The following is an 18,542-nucleotide window of genomic DNA, read 5'->3' on the forward strand; positions in this document are numbered from 1 at the left end:
AGCCCCCCCCCCCCCCCCCCACACCCACCCTTCACCATTCTTTTTCACCCCCAGCCCCCCACACCCACCCTTCACCATTCTTTTTCACACACCCAGCCCCCCCACACCCACCCTTCACCATTCTCTTTCACCCCCCCAGCCCCCCACACCCACCCTTCACCATTCTTTTTCACACACCCAGCCCCCCACACCCACCCTTCACCATTCTTTTTCACACACCCAGCCCCCCACACCCACCCTTCACCATTCTTTTTCACCCCCCAGCCCCCCACACCCACCCTTCACCATCCTCTTTCACCCCCAGCCCCCCACACCCACCCTTCACCATTCTCTTTCACACCCCCAGCCCCCCACACCCACCCTTCACCATTCTTTTTCACCCCCCAGCCCCCCACACCCACCCTTCACCATCCTCTTTCACCCCCAGCCCCCCCCCCCCCCACACCCACCCTTCACCATTCTCTTTCACCCCCCAGCCCCCCACACCCACCCTTCACCATCCTCTTTCACCCCCAGCCCCCCACACCCACCCTTCACCATTCTTTTTCACCCCCAGCCCCCCCACACCCACACCCACACCCACCCTTCACCATCCTCTTTCACACCCCCCCCCCCCCACACACACACACACACACACACACCCTTCACCATCCTCTTCCCCCCCCCCCCACATCCACCCTTCACCATCCTCTTTCACCCCCACCCCCAACCCCCCACACCCAGGTCATGTGAATGCCTGAAACATACAGTAACATGCAGGCACTCTCTCTCTCTCTCTCTCTCTCTCTCTCTCTCTGAGTACATAACTCATCCTGGTGTGGCCATCCTGGCAAATGAATTTTCAAGGAAAGTTGTCCAACCAGGCCAGTGTGAAACAGTAACTGTTGACCCCACCTAACAGAATCTGACTTGAATCTGCCAATTCCTGACACCGTTTGTCCCACTGTGCACATGATGGCTTTCCTGTTTTAACTCTGCATGTTGCTGTTGGCAGTGGGGGTTAAAAAAAAACAAACAAGAGAGGCAAGGCCTTCAAGACTCACTTGTGATATGTATTGAGTATAATTTCAAAATGTAATGTTTAAGATGAGAAAGATCAGTTCAAAGCAAATTAAGTCCCCTAGCATTAATTACAGAGTAATTTCCCTTTTTTACTATCTGCACCAAAACGTTTGCAAAATAAATAAAACTTCCATGCTTAGCGAAAGAAGTTCCTGTTTGAACAAAAAAGGATAATAATGACTGCTCTTGTTGTTGGGTCAGAATATCAGATCAAAGTGCCAAGTTTAGAGAATACAAAAAATATAAATATAACAGTAAATGCAGTTTGCATATAATTAGACTTCTGTTTTTTTTCTTTCTTTTTTTCCCCCATCCCAGAGGTGCAACATTGTTTTAAACAAGATGACTGGAAAGAACTGAATTTTTCCTATTTTTATGCCTAATTTGGTGTCAACTGACAAAGTATTTGCAGAGAAAATGTCAATGTTAAAGTTTACCATGGACACACACACACACACACACACACACACACAAACACACACACACACACACACACACACACACAACCGAACACCAGGTTAAAACATAGACTCACTTTGCTTACACAAGTGAGTCAAAAAAGACCATAGTCTTGAGTTGGCCCTGGATGGTCAGCTGGGCAAAACTGAAATCAGTAGTACTGATAGTGATAATATTAATCTGAAGTCTGCAATAGATAAAGGATGCAGTTGTACAGTTACTGAAATGCCAGTTTTGGATATGTTTGCTTGGTACACTGTTTTGAGGAGGAGTACACCATTTGTTTGACAAGAATACACCAAACACAAATACAGGGTAAACAGGTCTGAATTCTTCATGTCATCTGTCTGTAACATGACCATGGTGGTTGCTGTTTGTCCTTTTCACTGTAAAAACAAATAAAACCAAAACGTATCATACTAATAATCGTAATAAAGGTTATCATCATCATTGTCATCATGATAATGATAATAATGACAATGATTTTAGTTTAAAATTGATTTTTTTTTTCCCCCTTGTACTGATATAACATCTCACTTATATCATCAGCCATATCAGTCATCAGTGTAGAGGACATCAGGTGTTGATGATTAATTAGGATCATGGGGTCTGTTCTGTCTGACTTGAAGCTCTTTTAAGATTAAGCCTCTGCATGAGAACTCTTCTACACACACACACGCACACACACACACACACATGCACACACACACACACACATGCACACACACACACGCACACACACACACACACACACACACACACACACACACACACACACACACACACACACACACACACACACACACACTTTTCCCCTCTCAACTTTCCCTCAGCCAACTCCTACCCAGTCGTACACACCCACCTGGATAATTGGATATCAAATTGAGTTGTTGTTTTTTTTGTTTTGTTTTGGGTTTTTTTTTTATTGTGAACATTCATTCGTCTGTCTGCTAATTTTCTTTTTAAGGTAGACATATATATATTATATTACTTTCATTACCCAAAATTTAATTATCAAATTGAGTTGAAATTAGACACCATAGCTCATGTATTTGTATGTCAGTGTTTAGTATATTCAAGGTAAGCATGGCAGTGTGTAACAGAATGGACTGTGATGGTGATTGTGTCCCATTTCACCCCCTCCTCCATTTCCCAACCCCTTCCCCACCACGGATCATGTCAGAGTTTTCACATTGGCAGTAATGTGATTGACTTTTGTGATGGAATGACTAGTCTTCTTTTAGTATTCTATGAAATTATAACAATAATGCAAATTCATATAGCGCCAAATCTTGAAACACACACACGCATGCATGCGCACACGCACACACACACACACACACACACACACACACACACATTCACTCACTCACTGACTCACTCACTCACTCATTCATTCTTACATTAACACACACACACACACACACACACACACACACACACACATTCACTCACTCACTCATTCTTACATTGACTCACACACACACACATACTCTCTCTTTGACCCATCTCCACAGCAAAACCTGTCCCCTCACACCTGCACACACTGTTCTGCCCTGGGGTTTGTGGTTCACTGTCATTACAGGTGACAGTTTTCACACCTGCACACACTGTTCTGTCCTGGGGTTCATGGTTCACTGTCATTACAGGTGACAGTTTTCACACCTGCACACACTGTTCTGTCCTGGGGTTTGTGGTTCACTGTCAGTACAGGTGACAGCTTTCACACCTGCACACACTGTTCTGTCCTGGGGTTTGTGGTTCACTGTCAGTACAGGTTACAGCTTTCACACCTGCACACACTGTTCTGTCCTGGGGTTCATGGTTCACTGTCATTACAGGTGACAGCTTTCACACCTGCACACAACTGTTCTGTCCTGGGGTTTGTGGTTCACTGTCAGTACAGGTGACAGCTTTCACACCTGCACACACTGTTCTGTCCTGGGGTTTGTGGTTCACTGTCAGTACAGGTGACAGCTTTCACACCTGCACACACTGTTCTGTCCTGGGGTTTGTGGTTCACTGTCATTACAGGTGACAGTTTTCACACCTGCACACACTGTTCTGTCCTGGGGTTTGTGGTTCACTGTCAGTACAGGTGACAGCTTTCACACCTGCACACACTGTTCTGTCCTGGGGTTTGTGGTTCACTGTCAGTACAGGTGACAGCTTTCACACCTGCACACACCTGTTCTGCCCTGGGGTTTGTGGTTCACTGTCATTACAGGTGACAGTTTTCACACCTGCACACACTGTTCTGCCCTGGGGTTCATGGTTCACTGTCATTACAGGTGACAGTTTTCACACCTGCACACACTGTTCTGTCCTGGGGTTCATGGTTCACTGTCATTACAGGTGACAGTTTTCACACCTGCACACACTGTTCTGTCCTGGGGTTCATGGTTCACTGTCATTACAGGTGACAGTTTTCACACCTGCACACACTGTTCTGTCCTGGGGTTTGTGGTTCATTGTCATTACAGGTGACAGTTTTCACACCTGCACACACTGTTCTGTCCTGGGGTTTGTGGTTCACTGTCATTACAGGTGACAGCTTTCACACCTGCACACACCTGTTCTGCCCTGGGGTTTGTGGTTCACTGTCATTACAGGTGACAGTTTTCACACCTGCACACACTGTTCTGCCCTGGGGTTTGTGGTTCACTGTCATTACAGGTGACAGTTTTCACACCTGCACACACTGTTCTGCCCTGGGGTTTGTGGTTCACTGTCATTACAGGTGACAGTTTTCACACCTGCACACACTGTTCTGCCCTGGGGTTTGTGGTTCACTGTCAGTACAGGTGACAGTTTTCACACCTGCACACACTGTTCTGTCCTGGGGTTCATGGTTCACTGTCATTACAGGTGACAGTTTTCACACCTGCACACACTGTTCTGCCCTGGGGTTTGTGGTTCACTGTCATTACAGGTGACAGTTTTCACACCTGCACACACTGTTCTGTCCTGGGGTTCATGGTTCACTGTCATTACAGGTGACAGTTTTCACACCTGCACACACTGTTCTGCCCTGGGGTTTGTGGTTCACTGTCATTACAGGTGACAGTTTTCACACCTGCACACACTGTTCTGTCCTGGGGTTTGTGGTTCACTGTCAGTACAGGTGACAGCTTTCACACCTGCACACACTGTTCTGTCCTGGGGTTTGTGGTTCACTGTCATTACAGGTGACAGTTTTCACACCTGCACACACTGTTCTGTCCTGGGGTTTGTGGTTCACTGTCAGTACAGGTGACAGCTTTCACACCTGCACACACTGTTCTGTCCTGGGGTTTGTGGTTCACTGTCAGTACAGGTGACAGCTTTCACACCTGCACACACCTGTTCTGCCCTGGGGTTTGTGGTTCACTGTCATTACAGGTGACAGTTTTCACACCTGCACACACTGTTCTGCCCTGGGGTTCATGGTTCACTGTCATTACAGGTGACAGTTTTCACACCTGCACACACTGTTCTGTCCTGGGGTTCATGGTTCACTGTCATTACAGGTGACAGTTTTCACACCTGCACACACTGTTCTGTCCTGGGGTTCATGGTTCACTGTCATTACAGGTGACAGTTTTCACACCTGCACACACTGTTCTGTCCTGGGGTTTGTGGTTCACTGTCATTACAGGTGACAGTTTTCACACCTGCACACACTGTTCTGTCCTGGGGTTTGTGGTTCACTGTCATTACAGGTGACAGCTTTCACACCTGCACACACCTGTTCTGCCCTGGGGTTTGTGGTTCACTGTCATTACAGGTGACAGTTTTCACACCTGCACACACTGTTCTGCCCTGGGGTTTGTGGTTCACTGTCATTACAGGTGACAGTTTTCACACCTGCACACACTGTTCTGCCCTGGGGTTTGTGGTTCACTGTCATTACAGGTGACAGTTTTCACACCTGCACACACTGTTCTGCCCTGGGGTTTGTGGTTCACTGTCAGTACAGGTGACAGTTTTCACACCTGCACACACTGTTCTGTCCTGGGGTTCATGGTTCACTGTCATTACAGGTGACAGTTTTCACACCTGCACACACTGTTCTGCCCTGGGGTTTGTGGTTCACTGTCATTACAGGTGACAGTTTTCACACCTGCACACACTGTTCTGCCCTGGGGTTCATGGTTCACTGTCATTACAGGTGACAGTTTTCACACCTGCACACACTGTTCTGCCCTGGGGTTTGTGGTTCACTGTCATTACAGGTGACAGTTTTCACACCTGCACACACTGTTCTGTCCTGCGGTTTCTGGTTCACTGTCATTACAGGTGACAGTTTTCACACCTGCACACACTGTTCTGCCCTGGGGTTTGTGGTTCACTGTCATTACAGGTGACAGTTTTCACACCTGCACACACTGTTCTGTCCTGGGGTTCATGGTTCACTGTCATTACAGGTGACAGTTTTCACACCTGCACACACTGTTCTGTCCTGGGGTTCATGGTTCACTGTCATTACAGGTGACAGTTTTCACACTTGCACACACTGTTCTGTCCTGGGGTTCATGGTTCACTGTCATTACAGGTGACAGTTTTCACACCTGCACACACTGTTCTGTCCTGGGGTTCATGGTTCACTGTCATTACAGGTGACAGTTTTCACACCTGCACACACTGTTCTGTCCTGGGGTTCATGGTTCACTGTCATTACAGGTGACAGTTTTCACACCTGCACACACTGTTCTGTCCTGGGGTTCATGGTTCACTGTCATTACAGGTGACAGCTTTCACACCTGCACACACTGTTCTGTCCTGGGTTTGTGGTTCACTGTCAGTACAGGTGACAGCTTTCACACCTGCACACACTGTTCTGTCCTGGGGTTTGTGGTTCACTGTCAGTACAGGTGACAGCTTTCACACCTGCACACACCTGTTCTGCCCTGGGGTTTGTGGTTCACTGTCATTACAGGTGACAGTTTTCACACCTGCACACACTGTTCTGCCCTGGGGTTCATGGTTCACTGTCATTACAGGTGACAGTTTTCACACCTGCACACACTGTTCTGTCCTGGGGTTCATGGTTCACTGTCATTACAGGTGACAGTTTTCACACCTGCACACACTGTTCTGTCCTGGGGTTCATGGTTCACTGTCATTACAGGTGACAGTTTTCACACCTGCACACACTGTTCTGTCCTGGGGTTTGTGGTTCACTGTCATTACAGGTGACAGTTTTCACACCTGCACACACTGTTCTGTCCTGGGGTTTGTGGTTCACTGTCATTACAGGTGACAGCTTTCACACCTGCACACACCTGTTCTGCCCTGGGGTTTGTGGTTCACTGTCATTACAGGTGACAGTTTTCACACCTGCACACACTGTTCTGCCCTGGGGTTTGTGGTTCACTGTCATTACAGGTGACAGTTTTCACACCTGCACACACTGTTCTGCCCTGGGGTTTGTGGTTCACTGTCATTACAGGTGACAGTTTTCACACCTGCACACACTGTTCTGCCCTGGGGTTTGTGGTTCACTGTCAGTACAGGTGACAGTTTTCACACCTGCACACACTGTTCTGTCCTGGGGTTCATGGTTCACTGTCATTACAGGTGACAGTTTTCACACCTGCACACACTGTTCTGCCCTGGGGTTTGTGGTTCACTGTCAGTACAGGTGACAGTTTTCACACCTGCACACACTGTTCTGTCCTGGGGTTCATGGTTCACTGTCATTACAGGTGACAGTTTTCACACCTGCACACACTGTTCTGCCCTGGGGTTTGTGGTTCACTGTCATTACAGGTGACAGTTTTCACACCTGCACACACTGTTCTGTCCTGGGGTTCATGGTTCACTGTCATTACAGGTGACAGTTTTCACACCTGCACACACTGTTCTGCCCTGGGGTTCATGGTTCACTGTCATTACAGGTGACAGTTTTCACACCTGCACACACTGTTCTGTCCTGGGGTTTGTGGTTCACTGTCATTACAGGTGACAGTTTTCACACCTGCACACACTGTTCTGCCCTGGGGTTTGTGGTTCACTGTCATTACAGGTGACAGTTTTCACACCTGCACACACTGTTCTGTCCTGGGGTTCATGGTTCACTGTCATTACAGGTGACAGTTTTCACACCTGCACACACTGTTCTGTCCTGGGGTTCATGGTTCACTGTCATTACAGGTGACAGTTTTCACACTTGCACACACTGTTCTGTCCTGGGGTTCATGGTTCACTGTCATTACAGGTGACAGTTTTCACACCTGCACACACTGTTCTGTCCTGGGGTTCATGGTTCACTGTCATTACAGGTGACAGTTTTCACACCTGCACACACTGTTCTGTCCTGGGGTTCATGGTTCACTGTCATTACAGGTGACAGTTTTCACACCTGCACACACTGTTCTGTCCTGGGGTTCATGGTTCACTGTCATTACAGGTGACAGTTTTCACACCTGCACACACTGTTCTGCCCTGGGGTTTGTGGTTCACTGTCATTACAGGTGACAGTTTTCACACCTGCACACACTGTTCTGTCCTGGGGTTCATGGTTCACTGTCATTACAGGTGACAGTTTTCACACCTGCACACACTGTTCTGCCCTGGGGTTTGTGGTTCACTGTCATTACAGGTGACAGTTTTCACACCTGCACACACTGTTCTGTCCTGGGGTTCATGGTTCACTGTCATTACAGGTGACAGTTTTCACACCTGCACACACTGTTCTGTCCTGGGGTTCATGGTTCACTGTCATTACAGGTGACAGTTTTCACACCTGCACACACTGTTCTGTCCTGGGGTTTGTGGTTCACTGTCATTACAGGTGACAGTTTTCACACCTGCACACACTGTTCTGCCCTGGGGTTTGTGGTTCACTGTCATTACAGGTGACAGTTTTCACACCTGCACACACTGTTCTGTCCTGGGGTTCATGGTTCACTGTCATTACAGGTGACAGTTTTCACACCTGCACACACTGTTCTGTCCTGGGGTTCATGCTTATTTATCATCATTGTTGTCTTTTTTTCTTTTCTTTTTTTTTTCTTTTTTTTTTAAATTATATTATTATTTATTTAGTTTGTTTTGTTTTTTGTTTTTGTTTTTCTCAAGGCCTGACAAAGCGCGTTGGGTTATGCTGCTGGTCAGGCATCTGCTTGGCAGATGTGGTGTAGCGTATATGGATTTGTCCGAACGCAGTGATGCCTCCTTGAGCTACTGGAACTGAAACTACAGATGACAGCTTTCACACCTGTGCACACTGTTTTTTATGCTGGGGTTGATGGCTGACTGTGGCCAGAGGACAGTGCTGACTGACTTGCAGCAGGTGTGGCTGGGGTTTGCCGCCTGTGGAGCTAGACACTGGTCTGGAAGTGGAGGGGCTATCTGTCTGAAACGTGTGCACTGTACGATTCAGTTGTGTTGAGGGCTTGGAACCAGTTTATACCGTTTTGCCAAGTGGTATTTTGTTGCTGTTGTTTTTGATTGTTGTTTTTTTAACTGTGTGAAGCATTTGTTAATTGTTTTTTGTTGTTGTTTTTTCTTTGTCTTTGTTTTATTTTGTTTGGTTTTTCTTTTGTTGCTGTTCAAGAGAGGTCGTAGCTATTTTATGCCAATGTATCGGGATATGTGAGCTGTACACTGAGTTCTGTTGCCGTTAAGTTAACCGCAAGAAATCCAAGTATTCTCCATTATTCCTCGATGGCCAGCTGCTTCAGTTGTTGTGTATGCAATATATTTTTCTGGGATGGAGAAGAATTCAGATGTGGGTGATTGGATGCTGTTGACTGTGCAGTAAATGTTTAACCAGCGGAAAGACTAATCAAAAAACACTTTCGTTTGAAATTTTTCTTTTTTTCTGTTGACTATCTTTATGGTATATCTACATGTAGAAACACCGTAGAATATTCCCTTTGTTTTGTTTCTTTTTGCCGGGGGAGGGGGTGGGTTAAAATCAAAAAAATGTACAACTTCAACTAATGTAATTCATGAAATATTATTCATTATGTGTGCTCTTTTTCGGGGTGGTTTTTTTGTGTTTTGTTTTGTTTTTGTTTTTTTGTTTTTTGTTGTTGTTTTTTTCATTTTCACATGTTGTACTGTATGCCAGATCAAAAAAGAGGTTATAAAAGATACTGTAGAATTTGTCATTTTGATGTTTATCCCATTGGAGTATTTATGTCGTAGGCAGCACAAAAGGTATTTAACAAGTATTTCTGGGTATGGGTGGCGTGTCAGTCATTCAGATGTACATGAGGAAACTCCAGTCATGCTGATGTTGTTGGGTTGTGTAAATGGAATATTGAAGGTGGTGTGTGTGTGGTTGGGGAACTCCAGTCATGCTGATGTTGTTGGGTTGTGTAAATGGAATATTGAAGGTGGTGTGTGTGTGGTTGGGGGACTCCAGTCATGCTGATGTTGTTGGGTTGTGTAAATGGAATATTGAAGGTGGTGTGTGTGGTCAGGGGACTCCAGTCATACTGATGTTGTTGGGTTGTGTAAATGGAATATTGAAGGTGGTGTGTGTGTGGTTGGGGGAACTGTCACTTGACTTTCTTTTTAGTATTTTTTGTAACGGTCTGACAATGCTTATTATCATTCATACATCTTACAACTCACAAAATGTTCTATCATTTATAGTTTGATATCCTTACCAACTCACAAAATGTTCTATCATTTATAGTTTGATATCCTTAACATCTCAAAAAATGTTCTGTCATTTATAGTTTGATATCCTTACCCTGACACAAAGTTTATTGTCGTTGGTTTCCTTCCCATCTTGCAAAGTATGTTATTTTTTATATATCTTACCACCTGGTAAAGTATTTTATCTTTGATATAATTATCTTACCATCTGGTAAAGTTTATTACCTTTGATCATCTTACCATCTCACAAATATTGTTATCTTTGATATATCTTACCATCTGGTAAAGTTTCTTTGATAATTTTACCATCTCACAAATACTGTCACCATTGATATATCTTACCATCTCACAGAATTTACCATTGATAATCTTACCATCTGGTCTTGTTTATTGTCATTGATAATCTTACCTTATCACAAGATTTATTGTCATTGATAATCTAACCATATCACAGAGCCTATTATTATTGATAATCTTGCCATTATTATCATTCGCATATGTTATCATACAAAGCTTTATCACTCCTTTGTATTACTTTGTGCTCTGATGTGTCCACATTTAGCTGTGCTTTACTATGTGTGTATACATATGTATGTGTACATAACTACATGCATGTATATGAATGTGTATTGTGTGTGTGTGTGCGTTTATGTAAGTTTGTGCCTGCCTATGTGTGTGTATGTGTTAGGGTAGCTGTTAGATACACATGTATTGTTAAAATGTATGTATGCAGTGTGTGTGTGTGTGTGTTTGTGTAGTCACATTTTGGTGTGTGTATGTAACATAGATGTAATGTTTTATGTTAACAAAGCGTTTTTGTAAAGCACCTAGAGCAGATTTCTGGATAGTGTGCTATATAAGTATCCATTATTATTATTATTGTTATTATTATTTTTTTTCCTCATGGAAAAGGACAGAACTAGTTTTGGGGCTTCAAATTTTGACAGCTCACTATATTGTGATTGTTGTGATCTAATGCGGTGACTGAGATGTACTAGTATGCTTGAATGCAAGCGCTTGGCTTTTCCGAGTATTCATAGACAGAAGTGCAGATGTCAAAATGTGTTGTGATATTTCTTGTTGAGGTGATGAACGTGACTTGATGTGGAGGCAGTGAAGAGAGAGGTGGTTGATCACCCCTTGTACACATAGAAACGAACTGTGTGACACACAGCACATGTACGTTATGTCGACAGACTACACATAGAAACACAGTGTGTGACACACAACACATGTATGTTATGTCGACAGACTACACATAGAAACACTGTGTGTGACACACAACACATGTATGTTATGTCAACAGACTACACATAGAAACACAGTGTGACACACAACACATGTATGTTATGTCGACAGACTACACATAGAAACACAGTGTGATACACAACCAATGTGTATTATGTCAACAGACTACACATAGAAACACAGTGTGATACACAACCAATGTGTATTATGTCAACAGCCTACATAGAAACACTGTGTGACATACAACCAATGTGTATTATGTCAACAGACTACATAGAAACACAGTGTGACATGCAACCAATGTGTATTATGTCAACAGACTACATAGAAACACAGTGTGACATACAACCAATGTGTATTATGTCAACAGACTACATAGAAACACTGTGTGACACAGAACCAATGTGTATTATGTCGACAGACTACATAGAAACACAGTGTGACACACAACCAATGTGTATTATGTCAACAGACTACACATAGAAACACAGTGTGACATACAACCAATGTGTATTATGTCGACAGACTACATAGAAACACAGTGTGACACACAACCAATGTGTATTATGTCAACAGACTACACAGAAACACAGTGTGACACACAACCAATGTGTATTATGTCGACAGACTACATAGAAACACAGTGTGACACACAACCCATGTGTATTATGTCAACAGAATACACCCTAAGGAGATGTCCATTAAAGGCTTTCCATTCTTCCTTGCCATTGCCATCTACTGCTATGAGGTGAGTTCTCTTTGATTCATCCTTAATTTATTTCACTCATACTGGCCACTATGTTCTCATTTCTTACCTGTTTACTTATTTCATTTCGTTTTAGGTTAATATTTCATGCATGCCCAGGGTAGGCCCGTGACGAGTAGGTTGGGTTTGTGCAAAGATGTGAATTCTGCTCTCCTTTCCTGTTCTTTAGCAGTTGTAATGTGGCATACATTCATCTCTATGTTTTGTAGTTTATTGATGTGTTCTTTAGCAGTTGTAATGTGGCATACATTCATCTCTATGTTTTGTAGTTTATTGATGTGTTCTTTAGCAGTTGTAATGTGGCATACATTCATCTCCATGTTTTGTAGTTTATTGATGTGTTCTTTAGCAGTTGTAATGTGGCATACATTCATCTCTATGTTTTGTAGTTTATTGATGTGTTCTTTAGCAGTTGTAGTGTGGCATACATTCATCTCTATGTTTTGTATTTTATCGATGTGTTTGACTGAGTCAGGTATATCACGGTCTGAACTGAAGGATGTGTCATGCTCTTTTCTTTTAAACTGACTCGTGTACTCTTCATATAGTTTGGACACCTTGCATTTTGTCTCTTCTGTTTGAAATGTTCCAGTCTCTTTATGTTTCAAACACTGCACGCACACACACACGCACACACACACACACACACACACACACACACACACACACACACACACACACACACTGAATTTCACGCACAAACAGCATCTGTTTACTCCCTTCATGTTATGTCCACACATCTTGATAACAGATGAACTTTGCATCACCACACTTCCAGCCAAACATCCAAAGCTTACTGTCACACGCTGTAATATTGCACTGACGACAGGAGTAGCTTCTGGCTCTCTCATGTCTCTTGGGAGTGCATGATATTTTCACTTATTCTTTTAACTTCCAGTGTGTGTGTGTGAACTCAGCACTCAGAACTTTTTTTGTTGTTGTTGGAAAGCCCATCAGAGGAATGAACACTAAAACTGAACACAACAAACAGAAAAATACATTTAATTGTAAGCACATGCAGGATTTTGCCCAAGACATAGTTATGAATTATGGACCTTAAAACTCTCAAAAACATATCTTGCCAGGTGGGGTTGAAAAAAGCTTAGTAGCAACAGAGGCCTTGGAGTATTGTGTTGTTGATGCCATCTGGCCAATTTATTTGGAAGTTAGGAATTAACAGTCACAAGGAGTTGTGATCTGAAATCGATATACATTCTACATTTATCAGGAAAATGTAGTTCATCCTCCATAATTCCACATGCTCTACATAGCCAGTCTTTCCTAGTTATGTTGTTGTGACGTCCTCTCAGTATCAAGTTCATGCACACTTATTGGCAATCCACACAATGCTTTTCCATGTTTTGTATACTTTGGCTGATCAGGGAGGCTGTAATGTGTATGTTCACACTGTTACAGCAAAAGGAGGGCCTTGAAATACTCCCGTTCTTTGTGCTGTTCCAATATTGAACATAGTTATTTTCTAGTTTATTTATAACAAAATATTGCAGTCACTTAATGTTGAGTGTTACCTGGTTTTCCCGCATGTGGGAGAATCCAATTGAAGCCAGTATCTTTTTGACAAAATTGGTTAAAGGAACTTTTTCCATTGATAACATATCATCATATGCTTGCCTCAGATGGCTATCTTCTTTTGAATCTTTGGTGTGTACCCAGAATGATATAACTTCTCTGTGTGTATGTGTGTGTGTGTGTGTGTGTTGTGGCTGAATTTTATATGAATGCACTGTATGAAATGTCTTACCTTTGCCTGTTGCATTTTAGGTGTGAGATGTCTTTGAATGTCTGCATTTCTTGGTTGTGTGATTATTTGCTTGAATACTTTTTACTTCATTGTGCTACAGTTTGCGACTGAGTGTGTGTGTGTGTTAACTGTGTTTTGGAGTATGTTGATTGTTGACAAATGGACATATGGCATTGCAGTGATTGTGTGTGTGTGTGTGAACAGTGTTTTCAAGGATGTTTATTGTTGACAGATGAAGTGTTCTGAAGGATGTTTATTGTTGACCAATGAACTGTTCTGAAGGATGTTTATTGTTGACCAATGAACTGTTCTGAAGGATGTTTATTGTTGACCAATGAACTGTTCTGAAGGATGTTTATTGTTGACAGTTGAAATGTTTTGAAGGATGTTTATTGTTGACCAATGAACTGTTCTGAAGGATGTTTATTGTTGACCAATGAAGTGTTTTAAAGGATGTTTATTGTTGACAGATGAACTGTTCTGAAGGATGTTTAATGTTGACCAGTGAACTGTTCTGAAGGATGTTTATTGTTGACCAATGAACTGTTCTGAAGGATGTTTATTGTTGACCAATGAACTGTTCTGAAGGATGTTTATTGTTGACCAATGAACTGTTCTGAAGGATGTTTATTGTTGACAGATGAACTGTTCTGAAGGATGTTTATTGTTGACCAATGAACTGTTCTGAAGGATGTTTATTGTTGACCAATGAACTGTTCTGAAGGATGTTTATTGTTGACCAATGAAGGCATGGGGTTGCAGGGAGCAGGGATGATTCTGTCCCTGGAGACTTCGCTGTCTGAAGAAGTGCGTCATAAATTCAAAAAGTGAGTGATGCATGGAACAGTGACACCACTGGTTTTTGTTTTATTATATTATTATTATTTAGTTATTTAGGAGTTTTTTGTTTGGTTTTGGTGGGGGTTTTTTTGGGGGGGGGGGGGGGGGGGTTTGTATGCTTATAGTTGGCTTCTTCAAGTTTTTGCGCCTTATACATATTATTATTAGTAGCAGTAGTTCTTTTTTTATGTATTTATCTTTTCTTCTTTTTTTTCTCAAGGCCTGACTAAGCGTGTTGGGTTATTCTGCTGGTCAGGCATCTGCTTGGCAGATGTGGTGTAGCGTATATGGATTTGTCCGAACGCAATGACGCCTCCTTGAGCTACTGAAACTGAAACTGAAACTGACACCACAGTGACGATGTGTGTGGCCAAAAGACAGTACGAAAAGTCATGCCATTTTCTTTGCTGAAATAGTTTTGCTTTGTATTCAGTCATTTCCTTAGCTGAAATAGTTTTGCTTTGTATTCAGTCATTTCCTTAGCTGAAATAGTTTTGTTTTAATTGAACCATTTTCTTAGTTGAAATGGTTTTCTTTTAACTGATCCATTTTCTCAGCTGAAATAGTTTTTTTAATTGAGCCATTTTGCAAGCTGAAATAGTTTTGTATTCAGTCATTTTCTTAGCTGAAATAGGTTTGTTTTGACTGAGCCATTTTCTAAGCTGAAATAGTTAGGGTGGGGGAAGGGGGGTTTATTCAGTCATTTTCTGAGCTGAAATAGTTTTGTTTTGATTCAGCCATTTCATAGCTGCAATAGTTTTGTTTGAAGCATGTGATTTACAAAGCTGAAAATGTTACATCTCATTTGAGCAATTTTCTAGGCTGAAATGGTTTTGTCTATTAAACCATTTTCTCAGCTGAAAATTTTTTTTTCTGAAATACTTTTTGTGTTTATCATGTAGTGTGACAGACGAGAATCAGCATTCCTCACATTGCAAGTAGTGTGACAGACGAGAATCAGCATTCCTCACATTGCAAGTAGTGTGACAGACGAGAATCAGCATTCCTCACATTGCCAGTATTGTGACAGACGAGAATCAGCATTCCTCACATTGCAAGTAGTGTGACAGACGAGAATCAGCATTCCTCACATTGCAAGTATTGTGACAGACGAGAATCAGCATTCCTCACATTGCAAGTATTGTGACAGACGAGAATCAGCATTCCTCACATCGCAAGTATTGTGACAGACGAGAATCAGCATTCCTCACATTGCAAGTATTGTGACAGACGAGAATCAGCATTCCTCACATTGCAAGTAGTGTGACAGACGAGAATCAGCATTCCTCACATTGCAAGTAGTGTGACAGACGAGAATCAGCATTCCTCACATCGCAAGTATTGTGACAGACGAGAATCAGCATTCCTCACATTGCAAGTAGTGTGACAGACGAGAATCAGCATTCCTCACATTGCAAGTAGTGTGACAGACGAGAATCAGCATTCCTCACATTGCAAGTAGTGTGACAGACGAGAATCAGCATTCCTCACATTGCAAGGCCTTTCTTGACTCCCTTCTCCAACACACAGAACTGCTGGAAAGAAACCTCAGTGGATGAAGATGTTGTGTTTACGTCCAGATGCATGTTAGGGTGCAAAATGCATGTTTGGTTCATATCTGTTATGCATATGTGGGTGTATGTGTGAATGTGTGTCTCCATGTTTTACATTTATTTGCTTATTTATCATTGTTGTCTTTTTTATTTATTTATTTATTATTATTATTACTACTACTACTTTTTTTCTTCTTTTTTTATGTATGTATGCTTATAGTTGACTTCATCAAGTTTTTGTGCCTTATACATATTATTATTAGTAGTAGTAGTTCTTTTTTATGTATTTATCTATTATTTATTCACCTTTTTTTCTCTCTCTCAAGGGCTGACTAAGCGCGTTGGGTTACGCTGCTGGTCAGGCATCTGCTTGGCAGATGTGGTGTAGCGTATATGGATTTGTCCGAATGCAGTGACGCCTCCTTGAGCTACTGATACTGAAACTGAAACTGATACATCCAGATGATAACCTGGGTGCTGTGTGTGCAGGTTTTTCATCACGGCCATGACTGTCGTCACCACTCTCTACATCACCTTTGGATCCTGCGGATATCTGGTGAAGATTCTGGCAATCTTCTTCTTCTTATTATCAATACTATTGTTAGTAGTAGCAGTGGTAGTATTGTCATTGTTACTATTGTTAGTAGTAGTAGCAGTAATAGTAGTATCAACGTCATTAGTATTAGTATGATTGTTATTATCAATATTGTTAATGTTATTATTTTCATTATTATTATTAGTATTAGTATTATTGTTGTTCTTGTTGTTGTCATTATCATTGGTAGTAGGAGAAGTAGTAACAGTGGTAGTATTGTTGTTGTTATGTTATTATAACAATGGTGTTAATGATGATAATAATATCAGTTTCATCGTAATCATAATGATAATGCCAAACAAACAAACAAAAGTGCAATGCTCTCATCAAAAGAAGAAGAAAAAGGAAGATGTTTGCTCTGTCATAACAACATCTTCATTTATTTATTTATAATCTGTTCATCTAAGATGATGATATTAGACTGAATATAAATTATATTATTATTATGATTTGGATTATTTTCATTCCTATCATAATGATGATTGTTAGTATTAATTAGAAATCGACATTTCTGTACATTCGAATGAAAAGGGGGGCGGTTGAGGTGGGGGTAGGGGGGGCAAGGGGGAGGGGACTAAGAAAGGAAGAGAGATAGAGAGAGAGATAGACAGAGACAGAGAGAATAGAATGTGGAAAAGATAGAGTACAAAATCTAAAATGGAGAGGGTGAGTGTCAGTGATTGGAGAAAGAAAAAACATGATATTGGAAGGGTGTGTTTGAGAGGCAAGACGGGGGAAGCGGAATTAGGGGGGGAAAAAATCAAATATTGTATGAACTACTTCTGTAGATTATTTTTATAACAACATCTCTGCTTTTCTTTTTCCAGTCCTTTGGACCAGAGACTAAATCCATCATCACACTCAACCTGCCAAAAGGTGAATATCCATTTTCATCGTCATCATCATCATGACAACTTCATCCAGTCTTCTTGTAATGTCAGCCTGTTGTTATTGTTGTACTTTCACCTGTTTCTTTTTATTGGTTTGTTGTTGTTTTTTATGCTTTTTGCTTACTCTTAGTTTGTCTTTCCATTCATATATATATATATATATTTAAAGATATAGACATAAAAATATGTATACTGAATAATAAATCCAATCCCAGATGTCTTCATGATCCATAAAGAAATAGAAGGCGCATCAAATGACAGTCTTGGTTTAACTTGCAGCCTTTAAAACTGATGTGCACATGGGGTGGGGTAGTGGTTTTAAAAATCTGTGATTAATGCTCATGGTGGTCATGTTGTTCCTCCAAAAGGGAGGTTGGTGTGCAACAAGCGACAGCTGTTTGGCACTGTGTGCTGCTCCTCAGGCTTGCTGCCTGCTCCTGACTGCTGCCTGAGAGAAACACCCTCTGAAGCAGAGAGAAACTCACCACAGCTCGGCTTTTCTAAGCATGTCTCTCAAAAGCTAACACAAGCAGAACACTGATGGTAAAAACCAGAATTTTAGGGAAAACAAGTCTTAACATTGTATGAAAATCTATATCTTCTTCTTCTTTGCTCGTGGGCTGCAACTCCCACGTTCACCTTGTGTGCACAAGTGGGCTTTTTACGTCTATGACCGTATTTTACCCTCACCTTGTAGGCAGTCGTACTCCATTTTCAGGCCAAATTCAGGGGGATATATTTATGTATATAGACAGATAGATAGATAGATATC

General features: G+C 42.0%; 1 protein-coding gene across 1 annotated transcript in view; it reads left to right on the top strand.

The window, feature by feature from the left end:
- LOC143299009 (uncharacterized) overlaps positions 1–18,542 on the top strand; it is a 61,720-nt gene that overhangs the window by 34,011 nt on the left and 9,167 nt on the right. The window contains exons 9-12 of the mRNA XM_076612079.1: positions 12,043–12,112; positions 14,655–14,719; positions 16,775–16,841; positions 17,708–17,756. Of these exons, the coding sequence (XP_076468194.1) occupies positions 12,043–12,112; positions 14,655–14,719; positions 16,775–16,841; positions 17,708–17,756 (251 nt within the window). The remainder of the gene's footprint in view (positions 1–12,042; positions 12,113–14,654; positions 14,720–16,774; positions 16,842–17,707; positions 17,757–18,542) is intronic.

Source organism: Babylonia areolata, chromosome 24 (genome assembly GCF_041734735.1).
Source record: "Babylonia areolata isolate BAREFJ2019XMU chromosome 24, ASM4173473v1, whole genome shotgun sequence".
In the NCBI taxonomy this organism is placed as follows: Eukaryota; Metazoa; Mollusca; class Gastropoda; order Neogastropoda; family Buccinidae; genus Babylonia; species Babylonia areolata.